This window comes from Macrotis lagotis, chromosome 3 (genome assembly GCF_037893015.1).
Source record: "Macrotis lagotis isolate mMagLag1 chromosome 3, bilby.v1.9.chrom.fasta, whole genome shotgun sequence".
NCBI classification, from domain to species: Eukaryota; Metazoa; Chordata; class Mammalia; order Peramelemorphia; family Peramelidae; genus Macrotis; species Macrotis lagotis.
Window position 1 is genome coordinate 106,471,058 of NC_133660.1, and position 26,306 is coordinate 106,497,363.

General features: G+C 33.5%; 1 protein-coding gene across 10 annotated transcripts in view; it reads right to left on the bottom strand.

The window, feature by feature from the left end:
- Nucleotides 1–26,306, bottom strand: part of RAPGEF2 (Rap guanine nucleotide exchange factor 2) — a 313,685-nt gene that overhangs the window by 141,346 nt on the left and 146,033 nt on the right. For all 10 annotated transcript variants that reach the window (XM_074229032.1, XM_074229033.1, XM_074229038.1 and 7 more), the window contains exons 5-6: nucleotides 3,423–3,498; nucleotides 1,398–1,565 (exon numbers count right to left, since the gene is read on the bottom strand). In XM_074229032.1, coding sequence (XP_074085133.1) covers nucleotides 1,398–1,565; nucleotides 3,423–3,498 — 244 coding nt within the window. The remainder of the gene's footprint in view (nucleotides 1–1,397; nucleotides 1,566–3,422; nucleotides 3,499–26,306) is intronic.

Consider the following 26,306-nt stretch of genomic DNA (forward strand, 5'->3'; position numbering starts at 1 on the left):
TGACTGAATGACACATTATGGACTTTTAGTAACAGGAAATTTTGTTATGATAATGACATTTTACAAAGTTATAGAACATGATCATGGTGTACAGACTTCCTATGGCTTTCATGCTAGAATGGCAGTGAATACATCATTTTCTCTTTGCCAGAGATTTGACAACAAAAAAACCTTTCACAGATTTCTAATACCAACCCTCCCAACCAAACAAAGCTGACTTTGTGGTGAATAAAAAAGAAACTCTATCCAAAAGAGCAAAATAAAATGACTCAACTATGAAATACATGCTAAATTAAGAGTAGGTGGAGGGAGAGTTGATGATCAGGACTGCACTAAGAATGAAAATCTGAAGGCTATTTCTATCAGTTAACAAAATACATGGTGTTGGTATAAAATACCATATTTAATATCAATTAATTAATTAATGTGATGAATCAATGTCAAGACTTTAAGTCCAATAACATACTCATTTATAGTCACATTCATCCACAGGAAAAGGGGGAAAGTTATGAATGAGTTAAATGGGGGAACAATAAAAATTAAGTCAGGTATGACCTTTTATATCAATATGCATATACATGTATACATATATATATATATACACACACATATACACACACAGAGTGTGTGTGTGTGTGTTCAAATGACTAAGGAAACTAACTGTGAGAAACAAAGGCTATTCAGTTAATGGTATTTTATATGCCATTTTAGTTGACAATAATCACAGAAAAGTGAATGAAGCAGTAATAAAAACAACCAAAAAAGAGGAATCAAGTGACCAAGATTCTAATTCAGGTTCTGCCACTGACTAAATTATGTTCTTGGGCAAACCACTGAATTTCTCTGTGGCTCAGTTTCTTCAAAAGTCTGTCTTCTAAGGAGACTTAGAAATTATTTAAATCATCATGGAGACTGATCCATCAGTATATGCCTCTATTGGTTTAAGAAAGAGACATTTTTCACCATCTTTTGCTTTTATTTTCATTTTAAGAGCCAAATGTTCTTTACAAACAAAACTGGAGGCAAAGGATTATATAGTAATCAACCATTTTCATATACATAGTTTGTAAGCAAAATGTATAAGACATCAAATAATAGTAATGACTAGTTTAAAAAAACCCACTGAGAAGCAAAAATAAGACAAAACTTATTTTTTGAAAAGTACTTTTCAATATGAAAGGCATTTTACTAAAACAAGGGCAAAGAAATATCCTGTATTTTAAGTTACAGATTCATTGATATTATGATTTTCCTTCCCCAAAGCAAAAATCAATCTTGTAGATTTACATAGTACTACCAACACTACCACATTTAAAATGTATCTCTTAAATATCAATTTCCTCAACAATCTAAAAAGCAAAATTCTAGTTCTGATCAAAGAAATTTTAGTAGCTTACCGTATGATACCCTCTAGGTAAAGGTGGCTTTCCAACAGGATAAGGATCCACAGTGTCAATGATTGTTTGTCTTTCACCTTTCTGGTTAATTTTCCTAAATCTCCTTCTAGACTGACGATGAGAAGCTTGGCGCTGAAAATATTCTTCATTCTCATCCATATAGTCCACCTAAAGAGCAAATGAAAGACATATATTTCTCTGAAAACACACATCTGAGCCTCCTTCCATTGATAAAAACCTATGGATCATGTTCAATTTCAACAGATGATCCATATTCCTTTGCTTGAAGCCATGTGCAGACTTATTTTCTAGACAAACCTCCAGTGTACTGGGACTCCTCTGAAACTAAGTGCTTCTTCCTGATATTTAATTTATGAAGGGGGCATTTTCAGTTCCACTTTGGAAAATGTGGTTAGCTATGAACTTCCTGCAATTCCAAGGCCAAGAATAGTTTAACTTGTCTTTGTACTGAATTACATGAGAAAGAGATCAGAAGACATATAGCAGCTTATTGACTAAGGGAACAGCAACTTTCTAATAACCAAAGCACAGGAAGTTGATCTACCATGAGTCAATTGCAAAAATTCCTAAATCCCCAAAAAAGACAAATTTAACAAATGGAATTTGGTAGATTATTTAAAGTTTTCTTCATAATCTAATGCATAATTTCATTTTTTCTGTAATTGCCGATATTTATTTTTTCAAAGTTACTCTTCCTTTAGAATAATTTAGAAAGATTAATGGAAGAAGTAGTTAACTTTAAAAGGCATAATAGCTTGAAATTCTATTTGCTTCTACAATAACTATGTCAATAGATGAACTGGCCTTTTTGGATATCCAATAGTTTAGAATACAAGTTTATGTTCCAAGGCTTCTTTTATAGCAAAACTTCTAAGTCAAAGGAGGCAGATATGGAATGCTAAACAGGATTTTTAAAAATTCTTTGGGGAGTTCCAAAAATGATGTTGTTAGGTTCCAAAATCTCCAACAGAAGGTGAGACTGACCCTGGAAATTACTGTGGCAGTGCCAATAACCTCTCTCTTAAACCTCTGGCAACACTTTCTCATTGACAAGGAAATCAAAAGAAATTTTATAAGGGGAAATTTTCATCAACTTTAAAATATGCTTGTAATGAACAAGATCTCATAATTATAAAAATTCTTCTACCATAACAAGTAGTGGGACTCTAAATCTCTGTGAAGAAATCTGCCTAGATCTAGACAACAAAACACAATAAAAATTTGGACAAACATCAATTTTAAAAGATCATCAATTAATTTTAAAGTAGAAGCATGAAAAAAATTATATATCCGTCTATGCATCAGGTGTCTATTGCCTACCTATACACTTTGATAATGACTGAAAAAAAATCAGAGCAATATTATATTATCAATCACTGTTATAGAAAAAACAAACTATATACTTAAATATGGAAACTTTACAAAGGAAAAAATTAGGACAAAGTCATTTCTATCCATATTCCCTGTTGTTTTCTGTTTTTGCCATTTTTTTAATCTAGTAAATTAGACTTTATCAGAGTACTTTGGTCCATATAATCCAATCTTTAAAAGTCCCTTGATCTCCTTTAAATTAAAAAACAGAAAGAAAAAGGCAAAGTTACTTACATCTAATATTTGCTTTCAGGAGGTCTATTATATTACTCATTTACAATTTCCACCTCTCATCTCAATCAGCATTTGGAATAATGCAATTCAAAGATTCTTGCCAAATTTCAGTTAAAAGGCACACTAAGGTTTGATACAGAAGGCTTGAGAAACAGAATTCTTAGCAATTTGTTTTCTTGGCTCTTTAACTGAAGCCCCCAAATAAGTACAACTATCCAATTCCTCACAATCTTAAAATGAAATAATTATTCACAATCACATTCAAAGTTACATAATATAAAGTATTATTAAGTCATTCAAAAAAAATTCTACTTGGAATAGGAACAAACATTTTTTTAAACTAAGTTTGTTAGAGGAATTTAATGTTTTGGAAAAGAAATCACACAAGAAAATACTTACCACAATCATTTCAGATGGTTCTAAAACAATGCATTCACAGCCACGCCTAAAACTTCCTGCAGAACGCTTGCCAAAACTGTGGAAGAAAAATACATAATCAAAACAAATTCAGAGCTTCAAGGTAATCCGTGTGTGTGTGTGTGTGTGTGTGTGTGTGTGTGTGTGTGTGTGTAAAACACTCCCCTGGATAAATAAAAGGAATAGGAAAAAAATAATGAAAGCTATACCTGAACAAGATTATCAATGCATGGAGAGATCTGACATGAAAAGTTGAAGTTTAACATTTTAGACTGAGCCCCAATTTTCCAAGGATGTTTGCTAACATGATTTCACATTAAGTAATATGCATTCAGCTTAGTGACTGTAATATATTTAACCCTTAATAAATGCTTCATCCAATCTTTAACTTTAATACTACACATAGCCAGCAAATAAACAATTGTAATATACATTAAATATTGTGTTTTTGAAGTAATTTATAGATTTATTGGAGGCAGCTAAGTAGCATTCAGGAATTGGGAGTCAGAAAGACTCTTCATCACGATTCCAAATCCAGTCTCTGGGTCTTACAAGCTATGTGATCCTAACTAGGCAAGTCACTTAATCCTGTTTGCCTCAGTTTCCTCTTCCATAAAATGAGCTAGAAAGGAAAAGGAAAAATGAGAAGGGAAAAAACACTCAAATATCTTTGCCAAGAGAGTCCCAAATTGGGTCATAAAGAGTCAGGCACAACTGAAACAACTAAACAATGAAAACATAGATTTAATACCACTCAATTTAAGTGGAATTTTAAAATAATCAAGTCCCTCCAAAACATCAAATGACAAGATATCAGGCAATCATATGAGATAAACTCCTAGTGTCCTGTTACATTCAATAATCCCTTATTAATTATTACAATGTGCAAGGTGATGTTTGATGAATGAGACATAGCCATGGAGACTTAAAGAAAAAATAAGGTAATGACAAAGAAGTATCACTTGAAGTTGAATACACAAGTGAAAAAAAGCTTTCATTTCCCACTATCATATCCCACTGACAAAAATTGCAAAAGATGTGAATAAACAATAATGGATGGTTTGAAGAAAGATAGACACACTAATACACTTCTAGCGAGCTATGGAAATTTTGGAAATATGCAAAGAAAGTTACAAAATTATCCATACCCTTTGACTTAAAGACCATTCTACTACATCTTTATCCTAAGGAAGTCAATGAAAAAAGGAAGACCTCCAAAGATCAAAATGTTTATGGCTTTTGAAGTAACAAGGAATTAGAAACAAAACATAAGTCCAATGATTAGAGATGGTTAAGCCATGGTATATAGATATAAGGAAATGTCACTGTGTTATAAAAAATAGTCAATGTGGCAAACAAAGAGAAATATGAGAGAGAGAGAGAGAGAGAGAGAGAGAGAGAGAGAGTCTGTAAACTGATACAAATTTGTGCACAAAGGAAATGAGAAGGCCTCACTCCACTGTGGACTTGTGCAAAGTTATGAAAGATTGTGAATAGGAAATAGAACCTAAGAATATTTCTTTAATTTGTTAGTTTTGCTGAATGTCTTTTTTTTTTCTCTTTTTTACTCATTATCAGTTATAAGGCATGGGAGCACTCTGAGAGGGTAAGAAAGGACAGAAATGTAGGTCATATAAAAACAAAACATATTGATAACATTTTATTTTAAAGGAAAAGAAAAAGTAAACTTTAAAAATGAAAATAGAGGTAAATTGCTACAGAAAAGTAAGGTTCGTGATATGTTTTACTTTGTCTCTACAATTTACTTTAATGGAGGATATCTCATCAATGTGTATTCTCTTCCATGGATGCAGATAACAATCCATCTTTATCCTTCCTATCCTGTTCAACCTTTTCTTTTAATATCTTCCTATAAATATACCATAAGGAGAAATATTAAAGAGGTTGAGTACTAATAGTCATGAATCTTTTAGAAAATTAAAAAAACAGATTCTTTGTCACTATAGGGTTAAAAACTAGAATAAGGGAACTCACAGATAAGAAAATTCTATCAGGATAGCTCAGCATTATTATATCAACCTAACCCTTTTACCCAGGTCACAAAGCTAGTATATGTCAGATATCTGGGTTCAAGATCAGAGCTCTATCAGCTACTCCATGGTGACTTCTTTTGTCCAAATAATAGTGGTAAATAGAAATATTATACACTAAAATTATACCCATTTTTCAATCTGCAAAATAACATGATTTCATTCTTTTAAGTACTTCATTAGACTAGACAGGTTATAGTCAATCCTTACCAATCTGTTAATAACAACAACAACAACAAAAGACCCAGAAATGAAATAACTTTCAAAAGATTAATGCTTATATCAACTAAAAAGTTTATTTTGAATTTGAGATACTTCTAAATGTTTTCAAGAAATGAAACTCAAAACTGGTTGCATTTCCCCTAAATTCTCCCTTACAAAAAAAGGATACAAGTTATTACTGTAAGGGGTTATATTACTCAATAACTTAAATGATTTTTACTTTAATAAAATTAGTTATGTTTTCTACCATATTACAGGAAATAATACATTTCTCTACCTGCTTCCACCTACAACCTTGAATCAAGAAAGGAATTTCACATCTACTAATGGTTAGTCTAAAAGCAAAAATAAACAGGTAGAATCTGAAGGCCTGGGAATATATGTTTCTTAAGGGTAGATGCTATCATTTGATAAATGTTTACTGAAATGAATTGAAGACTAAAGTGGAAGAAAGTGATGGCACATGTTACCATCATGACATGCTGTCATTACTAATAGGATATGACCTGACACCTATACTGTTTCCCCTCTCTTCTACATACTGCTTTAGTATTCTTTGAGGTAAGCATCATTTACAATAATATTGTTATATAATATTTATAAGAATAATTACTATAATAAACCTAAATGATAGTAATGAATAATGCATAAAAGAATAAATTGTTCCCCTCCTCCAAAAAATTTGAATGTAATAATGTAATCTAGCAAAAAGAAAAAAATTCTGATGATTCTTCCATAGTAATTTTGAATGCTTTAAAATTTTATCAGTGATTTTAAAAAAAATTTATCCATGAGAAAATAATTCCTTTTCATTCCACCCTACAGGAGCTTGTCTAAGCTTTGATACTATTAGTTGTGGAATCGGACATTAATAGTCATTGAACTTCCTGCATGGAAACATAAAAAAGAAAGTTGAAAGGAGGGAGGGAAAGAAAGAAGGAAGTAGGAAGAGAAAGGGAAAGAAGGAAAGAAAGATGAGAGAAAAGGAGGAAAGAAGAAGAGAGGGAGAAGGGAGAGAAGGAAGGAAGGAAGGAAGGAAGGAAGGAAGGAAGGAAGGAAGGAAGGAGGAAAGGGAAGGGAAGGAGGGAGGGAGGGAGGAAAGGGAAGGGAAGGAGGGAGGGAGGGGGAAGGAGGGGGAAGGGAAGGAGGGAGGGAGGGGGAAGGAGGGGGAAGGGAGGGAGGGGGAAGTAGGGGGAAGGGAGGGAGGGGGAAGGAGGGGGAAGGGAGGGGGAAGGGAGGGAGGAGGAGGGAGGGGAAGGAAGGGAAGAAAGGGTAAAGGGAGAGAGGGAGGGAGCAATCCTAAAAGGTTTGTTTGTTACCATTTGGAGTCTACATCCAATGATGAACAGTGTTCCTGGGATGCAATAAAAAAAGTTTTCATGGTATAAGAGTCAAATAAATACTTTTATATACCACTTGCAACTAAAGTCAAGGTATATAATATAAAACCAGGTATATATGGTATATAAAAAAAACAGGAATTTCTGAAGAAAGAGAGAGAGAGAGAGAGAGAGAGAGAGAGAGAGAGAGAGAGAGAGTGTGTGTGTGTGTGTGTGTGTGTGTGTGTGTGTGTGTGTGTGTGTGATGGAGCATTTTGACAGTCTGGTTAAACTATAGATTCTGTCACAGAATAATGCTTCTTCTAGATGCATGAAATAAAATATAAAAGATTACAAAGAAAATCAATTATATTGAAATATTGTTATAAAATATTTTTAAAAGTTTGTGGGTCACAAATTAAGAACCTCTGACATAAAAAGATGTTATTTATAGCCTTTTTCCCCATTTATAAATCTATCACATATACAAGGGAGTAGTATAGGAAAGATTAACATATTTCTAATGTAAGCACATAGTTCTTGACCTAGAACCAATTTTAGAAGTCATCTATTCCAACGTTCTAATTTCGCAGATGAAAATTTAAGTAACTTTTCTAAGATGACATAGATAGTAAGCGGCAGGAATTTCAATTAATTTCACTTGACTCTAAGTTCAATGCTTCAAGTGCATTGCATTTTCACTGTATCATGTTGATTCCCTGTCCTTCAGATCAATAACCAAAAGGACAGCAATAATATATAATCAATAATCAATCTTGACTAGAGACTAAATCCTTAGGAAAATTGTGAAATGATAGCACAATAAAACAGACAAAGCAATCCAGCTATTCCATTGTCTAGGATAAAGGTGTCAAACTCTTAAATCTTGAGTGCAGGGTCCAACCAGATTAAAATGTAACTGGGAAATGCTTAACAAAATAAGTAAAAATGTTATTAAAACAAAAGTAAAATGCATTTGTGATTTTCTAAGTCCCTGAATATCTATTTGAATTCGGTACCACTGGTCCAGAATACCAAGCAAAGATAAAGAGATAAAACAGGACAAACCGATTAGAGGTGAAAGCTAATCTCTAAATTCTAAAGTGCTCATTCAGCACCCACCACCATCACCACCACACTTAAGTAGGTTTGCAATTGATTCACAGCACAACTCCATTCTATCCCCAAGACCCTCCCAGTGCCTCAGAATGGGACAGCAGTGTTCTCACCTGCAGCAGTATGCAGATAACTAAAGAATAGAAGAAGTTGAAGCAGCATGCTGGAGTATGTGTAAATCCACAATTGAAGAAGCAACTAAAGTCAGTGAAACATGAATTGCCCAGCTCAGGAGGAAGCTGACACCACTTTGAGGTCCAGCCCCGAAAGACACATAATCAAAAGGAAAAAAATCAAAAGGTAATAGGAATATCAAGAAAGCGAAGTATAAAATTAATAAATATCACAGGAGAAAGAAAACTCAAGGTACTTAAATGAGAATAACTGGGTAAACCAACTGGAAAAATATTAATAAAAGAAGGAACATGACCTTCAAATCAGCAAAAAGAATCCAGATATCAAAAAATAAAAAATGTAAGACAAAGTAAAATGCTTAAACCCCTGATAAGGAGGATTCTCAGGAAAGCATGGAACTACAGAAGGATTTTCCTGAATGATTGTTTAATTAAAAAATAAGACTTGGGGGGGGCAGCTAGGTGTCACAGTAGATGGAGAACCGATCCTGGAATCAGGAGGACATGAGTTCAAATCTCACCTCAGACACTTTATAATTTGCCTAGCTGTGTGACCTTGGACAAGTAACTTAACGCCAATGCCTCAAAGAAATAGATAGATAGATAGATAGATAGATAGATAGATAGATAGATAGATAGATAGATAAAATTAAAATAATAATTATTAAACAGAATTTATGACCTACATGGCAGAAATAATTGACAGAACAGAAAAACTAAAATTCACAATGGTAAGACTTACCAAAGAAATAAAAGAGAGGACAAAAGAGAGACTGCATAGGAATGGCAAATACATATCACTCAAAAATAATCTGGAAGAAGAAAAGCAAAAAAAAGCAACATTAAAAATACCCCCCCCCAAAAAAAACCTGACAACATCAAGAAAAGAATAGTGCTGTTGACTCTCCTGGGAAAATCAAGGAAGAAAACACTCAAGCCTAAACCTTGACACACTCACACAAAATAACAAAACTACAAGATAGAATTATCACCCAACCAATTTTTAACTCTATAGAATGGAGAGAAAATAAAGAGGCAAATTATTACAAAATTTAAACTGAAAATAAAGAGAAATACAACTACAGGGCAAATATATCAACTATATTTTGTTTTGGTACAAAAAAAACTGCCATGATACCTAGACTCTAAACCTAGCTTCATTACTGACAAACTGTATCAGATTAAACAATTTGAAACAGCTCTCTGAACCTCCTTTTCCTCATCTGTTAAATCTGTTAATAATAATTTTAGGATCTTAGACTGGAAGAGACCTCAGCTTATCTAGACCAGCTCCCTCATTTCACAGGTGCAAAGGCAGAAATCCATAAAGATGACTTGCCCTAGTGCACACATAGGACATCAATAGCACAATCAAGAATCAAACCTAGGTATTTCTCTTTATTTTCAGTTTAAATTTTGTAATAATTTGCCTCTTTATTTTCTCTCCATTCTATAGAGTTAATCTTGTCTATTTTACCATGCTTTATAATTTGCAAATTATATTTATGCATTATGCATTATTTTATTTGATCTTAATAATTACAGATAAGTGATGGGTTTAGGGTTTAGAATTGTGTATGTGTGTATGTTGTATAGAGCTATGCACATTTATTTCAAGGAATTAGATTTTTCTGCTTTTTTGGATGGTACTAAATGGCAGGGAGAGATTTCTGTTCATTTTCATCAACTTACTTTGTTACAAAAGATTTCTCCCAAAGATGAACTATGTAAAAACAAAACATATGAATAAAACTTTAAAAAATGACACAAACACAGTACTTTAGGATTTTTTAAGTACTCAAACACATATTATTTGATCCTCATAAACATCCATTAGGATCCTTGTAAACACAACTCAACTAAATCCTCTTTTAGTGCCTGGTTCTTTTTGTTGTTCAGTCATGTCTGACTCTTCATGAACCCATTTGAAGTTTTCTTGGTGAGGCACAGGCTTAAAGGCATTATTATCATCTTTTTCAGATGAATAAACTTCTCAGAGAAGTTAAGTGACTTACCAATGGTCAAACCCAACAAATATTTGAGGCAAAGAATCAAGCCCAGATTTCGCTAGACACTATCACTTGTTGCACCATGTCATATTTCCTCTCTTTACTTATTATGAGACAGGCAGTACAAAGATGGCAATCCCCATTTTATTGATAAAGAAACTGAGGTTCAAAGAAATGAACTGCCTTTTTTCAAAGTTACATGCCTAATAAGTGAAGCAATCAAGTTTTCTGATGCCAAATCCACTAAACCCTTTGGGCATGTAGGGGAGGGACTATTTTAGTCTAAAAGGAAGATGAACTCTGATAGAATGAAATCTCCTTAAGGGCAGAGATGGTTTTATTTTTGTCTTTATATCCCTATGACATAATAAAGTACTTGACAAATAGTAGCAATTAAAATTGCATGTGGATTGATTTTAGAAAAATGTTAACTTTAACCAATATATCTCTAAATATTACAAGAAGTAACTCATTAATTCCTGGGTATTTGGGGGACTTAAAGATGGGCACTCTTCAGGCAAGCTACTTGTAAAGAGTTTCTATGGAACTGAACCAATGATCACATCTCTACTGAGAGCTATCAAGTTTGGTAGAACCTTACTATTCTAATAACTCAATGAAGTAGAACTTGAGTCAGGGAAAGAAAGGACTGAAACAATGAAACAAATTATATTACTGCTGTAAAAGTTCCAATACATCTACTTTTTTTCAGTTGACATTAATCCCATGTTATATATATATAAAATAATGATACTAATAGCTAGCATTTATGGAACACTTGAAGATTTTACATGGAAAGTAGGGGTTATTAATTATCCCTATTTTACAGATGAAAAAACTTAAGCAGATAGAGTTTAAATGATTTACCAAGAGTCACACAGTTCAAAAATATCTGAGACAATTTAAATTTGGGTCTTCCTGACTCTAGGTAAAGTGTAACTATCTATTACTCACTCATAGTAATTCATGCTCACTTCTTACCCTGATGGTCACTGGATCATTAGATTAACAGTTGAAAGGAAGCATAGAAGTCATCTAACCCATACCCCTCACATTACTGATGTGAAAACTGATCCATGAAGATTCACCATCATGTCTGTCATAGCCACTGCCTATAAGAGGTGGCATGGAATAGTGGAAAGAATGTTAGCTTTGGAGTTGAGTCCAAATGGAGTTAGGCATACAAATCTTGGTTCCGTCACCAACTACTTAGGTTATCGTAGACAAGTTACTTCACTTTTCTGGGCCCAGGTTCCCCATTTATAAAATGAAGTGGTTGAATCAGGTAAGGGAATGGCTAATCAAATTGCAACATATGAATGTAATAGAATGTTACCATGACATAAGAAACAGTTACGTGTGTTGAATACAGGAAAACAGGAAGAAATATAAAAACTGATGTAGAATGAATTAAAAAAACACTTAACAATATTTATGATGATAATCAAAATGAAAGTGGAAAGAACAACAATAAAAACAAAAATATACAGCTGAATAATTCATAATTTTAATAAGTAAGATTCCCAACAGGAGAAAAGGAAGTATATCTTTCCCTTTGATGAACAGGGAGGAAACTAAGCATGTAAACATTTCATTTATTGTTAGGATTGTTTGGTATATTTGTTAGTTTTTGTTAAATAGAATTTTTTTTTAATTTACAAGGGAAGGGAGAAGATAAGTAATATCTTTGCAAGCAAAGGTGATATAAAACCAAAAGTTATAAATAGTTCTAAATTTAAAAATTTAAATAAAGATAAAAATGATTATTTTTCATTGAAAGACTGATCTACTAAAACCCAAAATGATTCATTACAAAAAGCTTGGCTGAAAGGTCATCATTCTTTTATCCCTAGGGACTCCCCCAAACTATCTATTAAAATGCAACATGCTGCAAGAATTAAAGTCCTTTTCTCTTCACTTGTTCCCATCCCCTTCAGAGTCTTAATCTCTTTGACTTACTTTAAGATAGAAGTTAAGATGAAACAGGGAGGAAATGTGTCCTAAGAAGTACAAGTTAGTAAAGAATTCTAAGAAAAAGAGTTCAGAGATTTATGGGGTTTATCTGTTTCACCTGTTCTCCAATACTCTACAGCTAGAAATGGATACCTGCAGGTCTGACTGACTTTTAAAAACCACAAATTGGGGCAGCTAGGCAGCACAGTGGATAGAGCACCGGCCCTGGAGTCAGGAGTACCTGAGTTCAAATCCGGCCTCAGACACTTAATAATTACCTAGCTGTGTGACCTTGGGCAAGCCATTTTAACCCCATTTGTCTTGCAAAAACTAAAAAAAAAAAAAAAACCCCACAAATTAACATCATCTGGGTTACATTATATTTTTAATTAATTTGTTAAACATTTTCCAATTACATCACAATCTGGTTCTGCTGCATAAGGGAGTTTCTCCATCCACTAGTATTTCCAGCCTCTGACACTCTGAGCTTGACACTTCAGAAGGAGTTCCACTTAGAATAGAAGTACTCCAAACTATGGCAGCATCTTAAAAGTTGTTAATATACTTACATAGCTAACATTAACTTGAATATGAACTTTTAATTTAATCCCTGTTGGGAGTTTATTTAAAAAAAAAAAGCTGCTGAATATGTGAAATTTATTAGTTGTGAATACACTGAATGGTGACCTGAAACTAGATTATTTTACCAACCAGAAAGAGTGCTCACATAAATTTGCTATCAGGGAAAGTGAGCAATAAATTCTTCTTTATTTCTCTTTCCTGTCATTATTTTTCTATATTCTCACCCCCTTAAAATATCAAAAAGCCAAACCTCTTTGGAAATTATTAAAATTAAGATTTCCTTCTGTCAGTTCATCTCTAAATATTTCCTTGCAAGGTCCTTTAAAATCATATTATTCTTTGCTACCTTAAAAGATGTTCCAAAATAGAGCAGAAAGGTATCAAGGATATATTCATTTACCATCTTCTTTTAAGCTTAATTAGCATGTGAAATTCAGGGAAAAATAAGGTGAGTCAAAATTATTCTTTGTTTTGACATCATATAAGATGGAAAATCATAAATTATCAAATATTTATGAAGTTTAATATTTCTAAAGCTACGGTTTTTATGGTACAAAGAAAAATTCTTACTTTCAATTTCTCAAGAAATGGAAGCGACTTGTCAGCCCCTTTAGCCCTTCATAAAAGCAAGTGTATATATGTCAGCTGTTAGAAGTAAACAAAAATCAATTGTTAATTTTTTTTACATACCATAGAAAAGAGGGACATATTTTCCATTTGCAAACATCATCTGTTTCCTTCCTGGGGATCAGAGCTCACAGCAACAATTAAAAAAAAATAAAAGCAGAAAATGTGGAGGTTGCATTCCATATTTATCTAATATGATGTCAAGACATTTAAAGTAATTTCAACTGATAAGCCCATTTCTAAGAAATCCTGAACTGAAGAACAGGGTGATGTTCCAGTTCTTCACTACAGTCACGATGGAGTCAGTTTGTCCTAATGGTCCCTAAATATTTTCTTCCCCTACCCCACGAATATTTGAGATGTATGCTACTATTGAGTATTCAAGTTTCCCAGGCATACAGGCAGTAGCAGAAAACAGAAGACTGTTCTGTCAAAGTCCTCAAAGTCCACCCTTTGTATGGGCCTCCACATTCCTTTTTTATGTCAGTGAAACTACCCATTGGAATGCAACTTCTCCAGGATGGAATGTCAGTTTCTCCATGAGCTACTATAAACAGAGCTATAGAAAAGCAAAGCCGAGTTGATACCACACAGATAGGCAACCAGATTTTACTAACTAATTAAAGCTAGCAACACCCCAGGCAGCTATCACATACCCACTTACACTATCTTGGTACCTCTCACACTAAAAAATTAATATTGTCAAAAGTTCTGGATCTTGACTTTTAAAAAGAAATTGCAATTCATGTTCTCCAAACCACAGTGAATTTACTGAATGCAGAGATACCAAAAGAAAAAATTATATGTTCAAGACTCCCTACCCATGGACCACACACATAAGCTTGCAAGAATGACTAAAAAAGTATAATTTACTACTAAAAAAAACTAGTGTGATCAATTGTATTCTCTATGATGTGAGCTTTAAGGCATACTTGAATATATGGCTATATGTCTAAAAAAGAAACTTGAGTCAAAGAATTAATTAACATTTTAGCACTTTTGATTTTATTTTCATATGTCTGATAGTTGGGGGTTAGGGGTGGGGGGAAGTATAGTTAGTAAACTATTAACGCACAAAACAATAATCACAAAGTTTATCCTCAACCAAAATTTAGCATTCAATAAAGCACAAAACCTGAAAATTAAAAAAGAAAATGTTTTTAAATTAGAAAAGGAACCACAAAAGTTAAGTAGTCCAAATTTTTCTTCAGCATTTATTTGGAAACATCCTAACAATTATTACCCAAATCCTTCTAGCCTAACATATCTTATCATAGACATATTTACTTCTCTGCATAGCAGTCCTCAATATGCAGTAACTACCAATAAACAGACCAACAGAAATTTCAAGGGGAGGTCTCCTAGCTGTGTTATTTTATCCTCAGCTTATGTCATAGCTCAAATACTTGAGGCAGCATCACAGAGGTGACAACCAAACGTTTTATTCCTACTTCTTTTTTTAAACAAAATCAGCCTGGTCTGACTTCAATATTTTTCAGGCAAAAGCAATAGGGCTGCTCTCTCCCATCAACACCATGCCTTTTTGCTATTTTCCCTGTGTTTTTTTTTCTCACTGAGCTCCTGATTCTGAAGCTGCATGCAGAGAAGATGAGAGCCAACATTCCTTCGTATGCTCATTTCCTGCTTGGATGACCGACCCACCCACCTCTCATGGCTGCAGTTATGTGTTTCACATGTTGGATGGGCACTGTTTCCGCATACCAGCTTCATGACCTCAGCTACTGCCTGACAGATGCTCTTTATCAATTTCTATTAATTCATTATCCACCCTCTCCTAATTCAAGGGCAAGTATGAAAATCTGCAGTGCCTGGTCTCCCATGAGTCTCAAGGTCAAATACTGAGATGTGCCTGATGATGCAAATTCATTGTTAAACTTTCCACGTGCCATGCCTGCCAAATGGTAGCGCACTTGATTATTTCCAACAGACCAATCCAAAATCACAGACCTTGTTTGAGTGATAATTGTAAAAAGACATTCAAAAATTTAAACCAAGGTAGGATGGAGAAGGGAGATAAAACTATTCTTGCATATGATTCACTTTTAAATTAATCAATCAAAAAACCGAGCATTTTCTGTATACCAGAAACTTTTCTCAGCAATGAGGATATACTTTTAAAAGGGAAAAAAAAGGGAAAAAAAATTTCTACCTTCAAGAAGCTCACATTTTATTAGGGGAGACAACATGCAAATTGTTTCATTGTTACAATTGTATCCAAGCCTTTGTACCACATTTTGAGGTTTTCCTGGCAAAGATACTGAAGTGGTTTGCCATTTCCCTGGTACACTTTACAAATGAGGAACTGAGGCAAACAAGGCTAAGTGACTTACCCAGAGTCACACAGCTAATAAGGATCTGAGATCAGATTCAAACTCAGAAAGATGAGCTTATCTGATTTCAGGTCCAGTGTTCTATCCACTGTACCACCTCAGACACTTGACACTCTGTGGCCATCTCCAATTGTCCTGATTCTTATCTGGCCACTGTATCCAGATGGGCTCCAGAAGGTGGTGACAATGCCTAGCACCCCACACTAAAATCCAATTCATTTGCTTGTCATAGCGTCACCACCCTGATGTCATGGTCTTCTTCGAGAATGAAGGACAAACAAAAACTACTTATATATGTGACATATACAGAGTAGATAGTAGTTAATCTCAAAAGCAAGCTAATAGTAACTGGGAAGACCTGAAAAGATCCTTCAGAGTATGATGAAACTTGAAAGAGATCAAGGAAACTAATGAGGAGAGGGACTATTTAGACAGAAGTAGCAGCCATTATGGCAAAGACATGGAGTTGGGAGATGGAAGACCATGTTCAAGGAAGAGCAAGAAGTACAATGTAATTAAAGGAGATGAATAAAAATTCTTAATGAATTGAATAGTCCAAAGTCAATCAAAATGATGGTCTCTAATAGTTTTCCACCTGGCATGTTAACAAATAAAAACATTGCTTTATTCAGATCTCTGAAGGGATGGACTTCTAGAAGATGAACTTCATTTATCTTTCTCATATACCATAAAGAAGACATACAAACAACTGCTTTTTCAAATGACAGAAATAAAGATTCTGCTCAAATGGATGAAGAAAACTGAGTGCAAAGATATTTAATACATAAGATTCATGTGACCAAATAGAAACTAAATGGACCCGATATGTGTCCACACTGAGAGAAGGAAAGGAAGTTGGTTTCAGGAGCCTCTTTTGTAAAACGTATTCTAAACAGAACGTTAGATTTCTAAAACACTATCTCTATGCTTTTCAAAAATTAGACTATTTACAATCAACGGAGAGAAAACAATGAAAGCCAATATAAAATATTCACTAAAACATGTACTGAACAATTACTATTCAATAATATTGCACAACTCAATATGACCAGAAAGGACAATGATCAATGTTGGAAGGGATGTGGGAAATCTGGGACACTAATACATTATTGGTAGAGTTGTGAACTCATCCAACCTTTTTGGAGAGTAATTTGGAATTACACCCAAAGGGTAATAAAAATCTGCATATCCTCTGAGCCAGCAATGCCACTACTGGGTCTATATCCTGAAGAGATCATGAAAAAGGGTAAAAACATCACGTGTACAAAAATATTCATAGCAGCTCTATTTGTGGTGGCAAAGAATTAAAAATTGAGTGAATGTCCATCAATTGAGGAATGGCTGAACAAATTGGGGTATATGTTCAATCTGGAACGCTATTGCTCTATTAGAAACCAGGAGAGAATTCAGGGAAGCCTGGAGGGATTTGCATGAACTGATGCTGAGCAAGATAAGCAGAACCAGAAGAACACTGCAGACCATAACAGCAACATGGGGTTGATGATCAATCTTAATGGGCTTTCTCATTCCATCAGTGCAACAATCAGGGACAATTTTGGAGTATTTGTGATAGAGAATACCATCTGCATCCAGAGAAAGAATTGTGGAGCTTAAAGACCAAAGACTATTACCTTTGATTTAAAAAAACAAACCATAATCTTATTATGTAATTTTGTAATCTCTTTTATTTTTTTCTTAAGGATATGATTTCTCTCTCAATACATTCAACTTGGATCAATGTATAGCACAAAAACAATGTAAAGGCTAACAGACTGCTTTCCGTAGGGGGGGGGGGGGGGCTAGATTAAGGGGAAAAATTGTAAAACTCAAAAATAAATAAATTTAAAATAAATTCAAAATAATAATGAAAATAATACTGCACAACTTAAAATATCAGTTGCTTTCATTGATATTAATTATAAAGGTTCAGATATGTAAAGTTTCCAATCCCTACAATACAATTTATATGTTTTTGGGGGGTGGCTAGATAGCACAGTGGATAGAGCACCAGTCCTGGTCTCAGAAGTACCTGAGTTCAAATCCAGGCTCAGACACTTACTAATTGCCTAGCTGTATGACCTTGGGAAAATCACTTAACCCCATTGCCTTACAACCCCCCCCCAAAAAAAATCAACCGATTTATATGTTTTTGTGAATAGGGGCCTAGGATAATATCTTAACTTCAGTTTAAGTTATATGATCAACAAAGTAGCCATGAATAAAGTTAGCTCTGGTATTAACTTTGGTACATCAGGCACAGCTGTCTCTACTTTACCCTAAGGGAGTGGCATGCAAAATATATATCATAGATAGAGAATGGAAGGGCTCTTAGAAGTCATCAATTCCCAGACCCTTACTTAATAGATGAATAATCTAAGACTTGTAAGAAAGTGATTTTCCCTCACACACAGGTAGGTAGCAAGTGAGTTTTATTCTAATTTATTCAATCACTTGGTAATATTTTATAACATCACTTATCACCTTTCTGCTATGAACAATACAATACAATACAATACAAGTGGGTACTCTGGTCTACCTTTCAAGTCCATTCATAATCAGAGGAATATTTCCATTGCTAGTAAAAAGGTTATGTTTTATTTTTTGTCTGTGTTTTCTTTTGCAACATAACCAATACAGAATATGTTTTGCAAGATTTCATATATATAATCAATATCAAATTGCTTCCCTTCTCCAGGAGTGGGGAGAGGCAGGAGGGAAAAAATTTGGAACTCCAGATTTTTTAAATGACTGCTAAAAAAATTATATGTAATTGTGAAATTTAATGAAATAAATGAAAAGGAGAAAAAAAAGAAAGATTATAACAATCTACTCTCTTTTTTGTTTCCAATCACATCCTTGTAAATTTCCAAATCAAAGTGGCCATTGCTTTCCTACATATGTTCTCTCAATTCAAATATAAATTCCTTAAGGATAGGAACTATCTTTGTTTTGCTATTTTTTTATCCCCAGCACATTGCTTAATATCTCTTTAAAAGAGGAAATACTGGCTTAAATTTACTCAGTAACTGGCTTCCAAATAAAGACACTAATGGCTATCCAGGAGCAGCTAGGTAGGTAGTAGATAGAGCACTAAGCCCTAGAGTCAGGAGGACCTGAATTTAAATCTAGCCTCAGACATTTAAATAATTATTTAGCTATATGATCTTGGGCAAGATTTAAACCCACTGCACTGACAAAAAAAATCTATAATCAAATGTGATTCTACTTTCGCCTTATAGTGATTTTACTTATTTAACTTATCCTTAATTTTATCCTGGACCATATGAGCAACCACTATTTTTAAGGAACTCTCTGTCTCCTGAACTTGCACCATCCAGATCAAGGAATCCTCTCCCCAAGGCATAGGAGCATTTATGCTACAGGTTTATAGTTTCCCAAAGACTGTTCACATTCTAGAATTTTATGATGTATAACCTCAGTTGTTACTAATGCTCAATAATCTCTTCTATTCTCTATTAACCATTACTGCAATTTATAAATGACCTAGATTCATACTTAATGGAGAAAATGGAGACAATTCATAATGAAGACCCTTAGTACCATTCCTCTATTCCTCAAACTTTCCAGTCTCATCACTTTTTGATTCTTCCATTCACTAATCATATAAAAAATATCCCTAACTCCTCATGTTGATTCTTCATCTAACATACTACTGATCCCATTCTCACCCATGTCAAAGATTTTGTTACATTAGACATTTTCCTCTCAAACAACTTTAATTTCTCCCTCTCCGATGCAATCTACAAAAGCATATGCTCAGCTTTCTCTAATCCTATCCCCATTTACTATTAAATTTTAAATATTGTCTGCACTTACTGTCTTTTCCTTTCTCACTATTTCCCTCTCAACACGATGCCATTGGGTTTCCATACCCATCTTAAGTTTGTAATTTCCTCAAATTTGCTCCTCATTCTCATTTTGCTTCATCTGTCTATGGAACTACCATTCATCAAGGAACTCATTTTCAAAATTTTAGTGGTTTTAGATTATCCCTTCTTTCATCTCTGATCAATTATTTCCATTTCTCATTCTAAAGTCTATCAATTCTATCTCTGCTATGAAATTAAGTTCACTTCAACAAGTATTTATTAAGGCCCTCTCAGATATCAAAGACTGTGGAAGACCCTCAGCATACAAAGACAAAATTCATTCCTAGCCAGCCTTTATAGCTCAACTTGAATACCATTCCTTCTGTAACATCCTTCGGGGGGGGGGGGGGGGGGGGGGTGGGGGGCTAGGTGACACAGTGGGTAGAGCACTGGCAGTGGAGTCAGGAGCACCTGAGTTCAGTACCGGTCTCAGACACTTAATAATTACCCAGTTGTGTGGCCTTGGGCAAGCCACTTAACCCCATTGCCTTGAAAAAATCTTAAAAAAAAAAATCCTTCTCTGCTTCCTATGATAAGACCTTCTTTGTTAAACTTCACATACTACTTTGTTTAATAACTATATGTATTTAACCTGTCCTACTGTATAATTATTTATTTCTCTCGTGTTCCTTATTATACATATTTATTATTATTATTTATAATCCATAAATGCAGACACTTTCTTATCTAAGCTCTGAATCTTATCAGTTACCTAGCATAGGACTACATATATACCATAATTAATTGTGAATGAATGAAGGAATGAATATGAGAAGGGATTGTTTTGTTTTGCTTTGTTTGGGGTGAGAGGGATGTTGCATTTGGTTTTTTTTTTGAGGGGGGATTTGGCTCTATAGACAAGAATCTGCACTAAGAGATGGAAATCATGGATTTCATCTTAATGTATAAAAATTTCCTAATAATTAGTTTTCCATAAAAGGACCTGACCTGAAAGGTAATAAATGCTTGGATGATCACTTTGCAAAGATGCTAGATTCCTATCATGGATTTCTATTAATTTGCAGGTAGGACAACATTAAAGTAGGACTAATCAATGTCTTGAATTTCCCCCAGCTCAAATTCTATTACTCTAAAACAGGTGTATCCAATCTTCTGTGGGGCCCATTGGAGTATGCTGCTTAATCCTTAATCCACAATACAGGTTGAATGAATGAATGAATGAATGTGTATATATATATATATATATATATATATATATATATATATATATATATATATATATATATATATACACACACACACGTATGTATATATATATATACACACACACACACACTTATGAAACAAAGAAGTAAATGAAATTTGAAAAAGAAAGTCTTATCATAGGAATGAAAGTAGAGTGTTATAGAAGAAATGGTATTCAAGTTTAGCTGTAAACATTGGCTAGGAATGATTTTTGGCTTTGCATGCTGAGTGTCTTACATAGTATTTGGTACCTGGGAGGGTCCCAATAAATGCTTGTTGAAGTCAATTTGATGTTGTCTTCTACATTTGTTGAGCATTTGGTGGTGTGGATTACAGTGTATCCATAAATGGGTTTTGAATTTTGTGTGTGACCCACAAGGGGCTTTTGTTGGGCAATGTGGCCCAGAAGAGCTAAAAAGCTGTATACCCCTGCTCTAAAAAAAGTGACAATCAAGTTTTTAGCATGTTAACCCTAACTTTCCACTCTTCTTTTCCTCTCCAGCATTTGAGAAGAATTGCTTTAAAAAAAAGACAAGCGCAATTCATAAAAAGGAGACACATGGGGATATACAAGAATACAAAATAGTAAGTGTCTGAGAAGTCACTAAGTAATGTTACTTTCTGGCCATCAAAGGTAATAATGTGGTTTTATTACATAATACATCTACCTATCTTTTACCCAGGGGCAGATAACTGATCAAATAAACTTTCTCACTAAACAAAGACTCAGAAGTCCCTCATACCTCACTTAAAACTCTTCCACATAAAAATAACTATTCAAACAAATGCCAGAAAAACAATTTCTCCTATAGTATCAACCAACCCATGCCACTTTACACATGCATAAATATGCAGAATGACTTTCCTTTCAGATAAATAACAAAGCAATAGCAGTAAACCTTAAAAATGACACCATGTCAGGCAATAATGGAGAAATAGGGCTCAAACACTGCAAACCAAGGGCTAAAGGAGACAAGAGAAAGAAGGCTAGGTATCATGGAGAGCTTACCCATTTCTGACACGAATTCCCTCTCCTATTTTTTCCAATATGAAAACAGAAACAGATATTGAGAGCTGGATTCATGTTTGGGGGGGATACTACAGAAGGACAAGATTAGGGATAGGACCGGTGATTCACTGGTATAGGGAACTTCTGAGTGAAGAAATTCCTTCCATAAATGCTATAAAATAGCCTTTTCTCTGTCATTTGTAGTCTGAGATGGTTAACTAGAGGACTAAAAGATCAACTTAACATGTGTTGACAATTAAACTTGAACAAGTCTCAGCTGACTGTTTCTTTCTCTACTATGCCAAGATTTATTTTTTTTTATTTAAAAAGTGAATACTATTCACCCACAAAGAGTTATGCACTCTATTTTCCCTCCCAAGTCCTCCTCTGATTTGAGGAGGTTGAAAGCATTTAAAAGTTAGAGGATACTTATTTTTTTCCTTATGCTGAGTTCTGCATATATGTAGAGTCTATCACTATTCAATGGTAGTGAAAGATGTAAGACTGGAAGCTGGAAGACCGAAGACCAATCCTGATTGTGCCACTTAATACCTGCATTTTTTTTTTCAGAAAAGTAAAGTAACTTATTTGAGATTATTTCATAATTTCCTCAACTGTTAAAAGGGGGGGGGGGGGGAATTAAGACTAGATAATCCCTAGAAGTCTGTGACCCTATTAGCATACCACATTAGTGAGTAAATTAAATCAGCCAAAGATCCTAATGAGTAAGAAGATAGTGACATGGTCATTTGTGGATAATTCACAGTTAATTCATAATAGAATTAACGTACAAGTGAATAATGTGGCATGCAATATATAGTACTTGGTAACATCATCTAATTGGGAAAACGAGGAAATAAGGAAAACAAATGGTTTGTCATGGCCAATAGCAATGTGATTGCAAAGTTAAAACAATTTTCAGCTCAGTCTAACCCTTAACATTAATAGCAATAGCATATTGAATAGGATCAAAGAATCTGAGAGCTAGAACTATGGAACACTATATAGAGAATCCCAATTCTTCCTTACAGGTCACACCCGCATTATAAAAATGAGGATAGTGAGGGCTAAGCTGATTAAGTGATTTGCCTAAGTTCAAACAGGTAATAAATACCGGAGATGACATTCAAACTCAGGCCCCATGACTCCCAAATACAAAACACTCTCCAGAGTGACCATTAAATAAGATAAAATAACTTTAACATGTAATATTAACACAAGTTCTATTTTTTAAATTTGAAATAATTTTAAATTTTAAAAAGTTAATTCATAGTTCAAATAAAGTTAGTAATTTGTCTCTGAAGATTATGTTTACAGAAATATTTTCAAAATGAACTAATATAAGTACCTCTTGAAGATACTGAATGAAAAACTAAGTTCAAAGGACAAAGCAGTTTTTACATGTAACTGGGCAAAAAAAAATAAAACATTAAATTAATGGAGGGAAATATCTGGGCAGTCAGGTCTACTGTCCTTTCACTTTAGTAGATTAAAAAAACCCTCCAAAATAAAATGTGGGAGCAAAAAGTGGCCTTCAAATAATTTTTTTTTCTTTTGTATGGAACAAGGAAATAATGGTAGAGAAAAACACAATTAAGAAAGCAGAGACCTTTCCTTGAGGGCTTGATATTTTTTAAACAATTGAACATAATGTGTTTTCTAAAATTATAATTAAAAGTAGCTAGTACTGCACCTGGCACATAATAATAGATGCTTACTGACTGTCAAATAAGTTTCCAACGTTAATTAATAAAATATCTTATGAAAAATTAACACAATCTGATAAATTTGATCAAATTAAGGAAATATTTTAAAATTATAATTTGATTCACAATAGATCTGGGTAAACTAATATATTCAAAAACTTAATTCACTACAATACAGTGAAAATAAATTATAATAATAATAATAATAATAATAATAATAATAATAATAATAAAAAAATATATAAAAATCCTTGAAGGCTAGAACTGTTTTGATTTTGACCCTATATCTCCTGACTGGTATTGAGCTTGGAACCTAAAAAATGCCTTTAAAAATACTTATTAAATTCAGTTATTGAATACAGAACAAGGTGGTAACTCTTGAAATAAAAAAAAGACTCAGATTCAGATAGAAAAATAATACTCTTATGTAAACAAAACTGCGGCAAAGTAAATTTTTTTCTATATTAATTAAATGTAATACTATAATGTAAATATAGCAATTATTCAGACTGACACAAATACAATGTCTGTTTGCATACATAAATGTTTATATGTGAACATGGCAAACTATATCTTAAAAAAATTTGTTTCTAGAGAGAAGCTGTTGAGAAAACATGCCAATAAACCACAAAAACCAATCTGTTGAACCTAAACTACATCAATGTTAGTCAGATGATTTTAATATTCAAATTATATCTCCTTTGGAGTACCAAGGAATAATATACAAATATTACATACTGCTAAAGAAGCATATTTGGAAATGAAAGAGTAAGAAAGTAAACTACCAAACACAAAATTATGATTTTTTTTTTAGGTTTTTTTGCAAGGCAAATGGAGTTAAGTGCCTTGCCCAAGGCCACACAGCTAGGTAATTATTAAGTGTCTTGAGACCAGATTTGAACCCAGGTACTCCTGACTCCAGGGCTATCCGCTACGCCACCTAGACGCCCCCAACACAAAATTAACTGAAAAGTAAATTTTTGTTTATTGAAGAAATGCCTCAAACTGTGATAAATTAGAAGATTTTCATTTAAATATATTTATATATTACAATGCTGAATGTTTTTCACAAATCTTTCCTTCTTATAATATATTATTTAGTTTGTTTTTCTTTCCTGTCACTGAACTTGTCTACATACATACATTATATTATATTACATATATTATGTATAATAGACAATTTCAGGAACAATGTTAGATTTAAGTATTGTATAATATAAGACATAACATCAAAGGATACATGCTACTTATGTTCCTTTGCTTTTTTCACTAGCCAATCACCATCCTAAAGAGAAATATTAGATTACAAAATGCTTATATAAGGAAGATAAGAGATAACTAGATTTTCACAGGTAAATTTTACCTTGGAAGTCCTTGTTGTGTTCAAAGAATCAAAGAAAATTTCACAGAAATTATACATTCATCTGTTCTTTGAATCAAGGCAGAGGGTGATCAATTGCTCTTTCATATGATGTGAATTATAATATATTTCTATCAGTCTCTTTAGGAATACTTAACAAACTTTTAACTTAAAAACAAACAACGAACAGCAGTACTCTGAGACTTTGTGAAGCTGGTATATATACACACAAAACATCTGGAAAGTAGTAGTTATGGCAACCAAATCCCTAACTTGATCCAGCAATTCAACTTGAGTCTCTGGAGTACAGTTTGCTCTGTGTCAGGTATCTCAGCAGAAAGTGATTTGGGGGTTGGGAAAGAGAAGTGTAGGTAATTCTTCAAACCATATACTACCCTAGATATCTTATGATTTTCAGAATGGACCATTTAGTTGAATTTTCATGTACCTTTATTAGCTCAAAGGCTAAAATAAATAAATAAATGGACTTGCTGGGTCAGCATTTTATCATATTTATTTTGTTATTATTAAAGAGGTTTGTGTTTTGTTAAGTAATATAGCTTTCTTCTGGCATATTTCCATTTTCAAATAAATGACCCCAGCAGTACAATCAATCAAAAACTGACCCTTTTCTTAAATGTCACAAAACTAGAGCATAGCAAACAAGAAAATTGTGTTATAATATAATATTTTATAGATCATATTCAGTACCCATGTAACATTAAAAATCTCACTCAAATGGCTGCATATAATTAACATTCCATACTCTATGACATTTGAGGCTACTAAAACCTCATACCATTTTAGGTACCAAAAGAACAAAAGAAAGTTGGTCATAAAGTACCTAAATTAGGAACTAACATTATATTATGAAAAAGAAAAAAAGTCAGTAAGTAGCTGATGCCCACTATGCAAACTGAAGTACTTTGCTCACATATTTTACATCCTGCCCCCCCCCAAAAGACAGAAAATGCTACTTTCTCATAAAGAGACTGGAACATAATACATCACTAATACAACTTCTTAATACAATGTTCTCAATGCTATCTTCCTCTTCAATTTTATCCACTTTTGCTATCCTAGACAAAATTTCTCCCTTCCCATTATTTTTCCCTTCCCTTTACTCATATCCTCTCTGCCCCTTTTGAAGAAAAATAATCGCAGTATTCCTTCTTTTTCCAGTTCCCATTCTAACTTTTTTTGTTGTTTAATCAAAGTTGAGTTTATACACTGAACAGAGAAATGCTGAAAACAAAGGTTGACATCAGCTGCATTAAAACCCAACAAACATTTCAATGACCTATTATGTGACTTAGCCTTAGGGATAGACA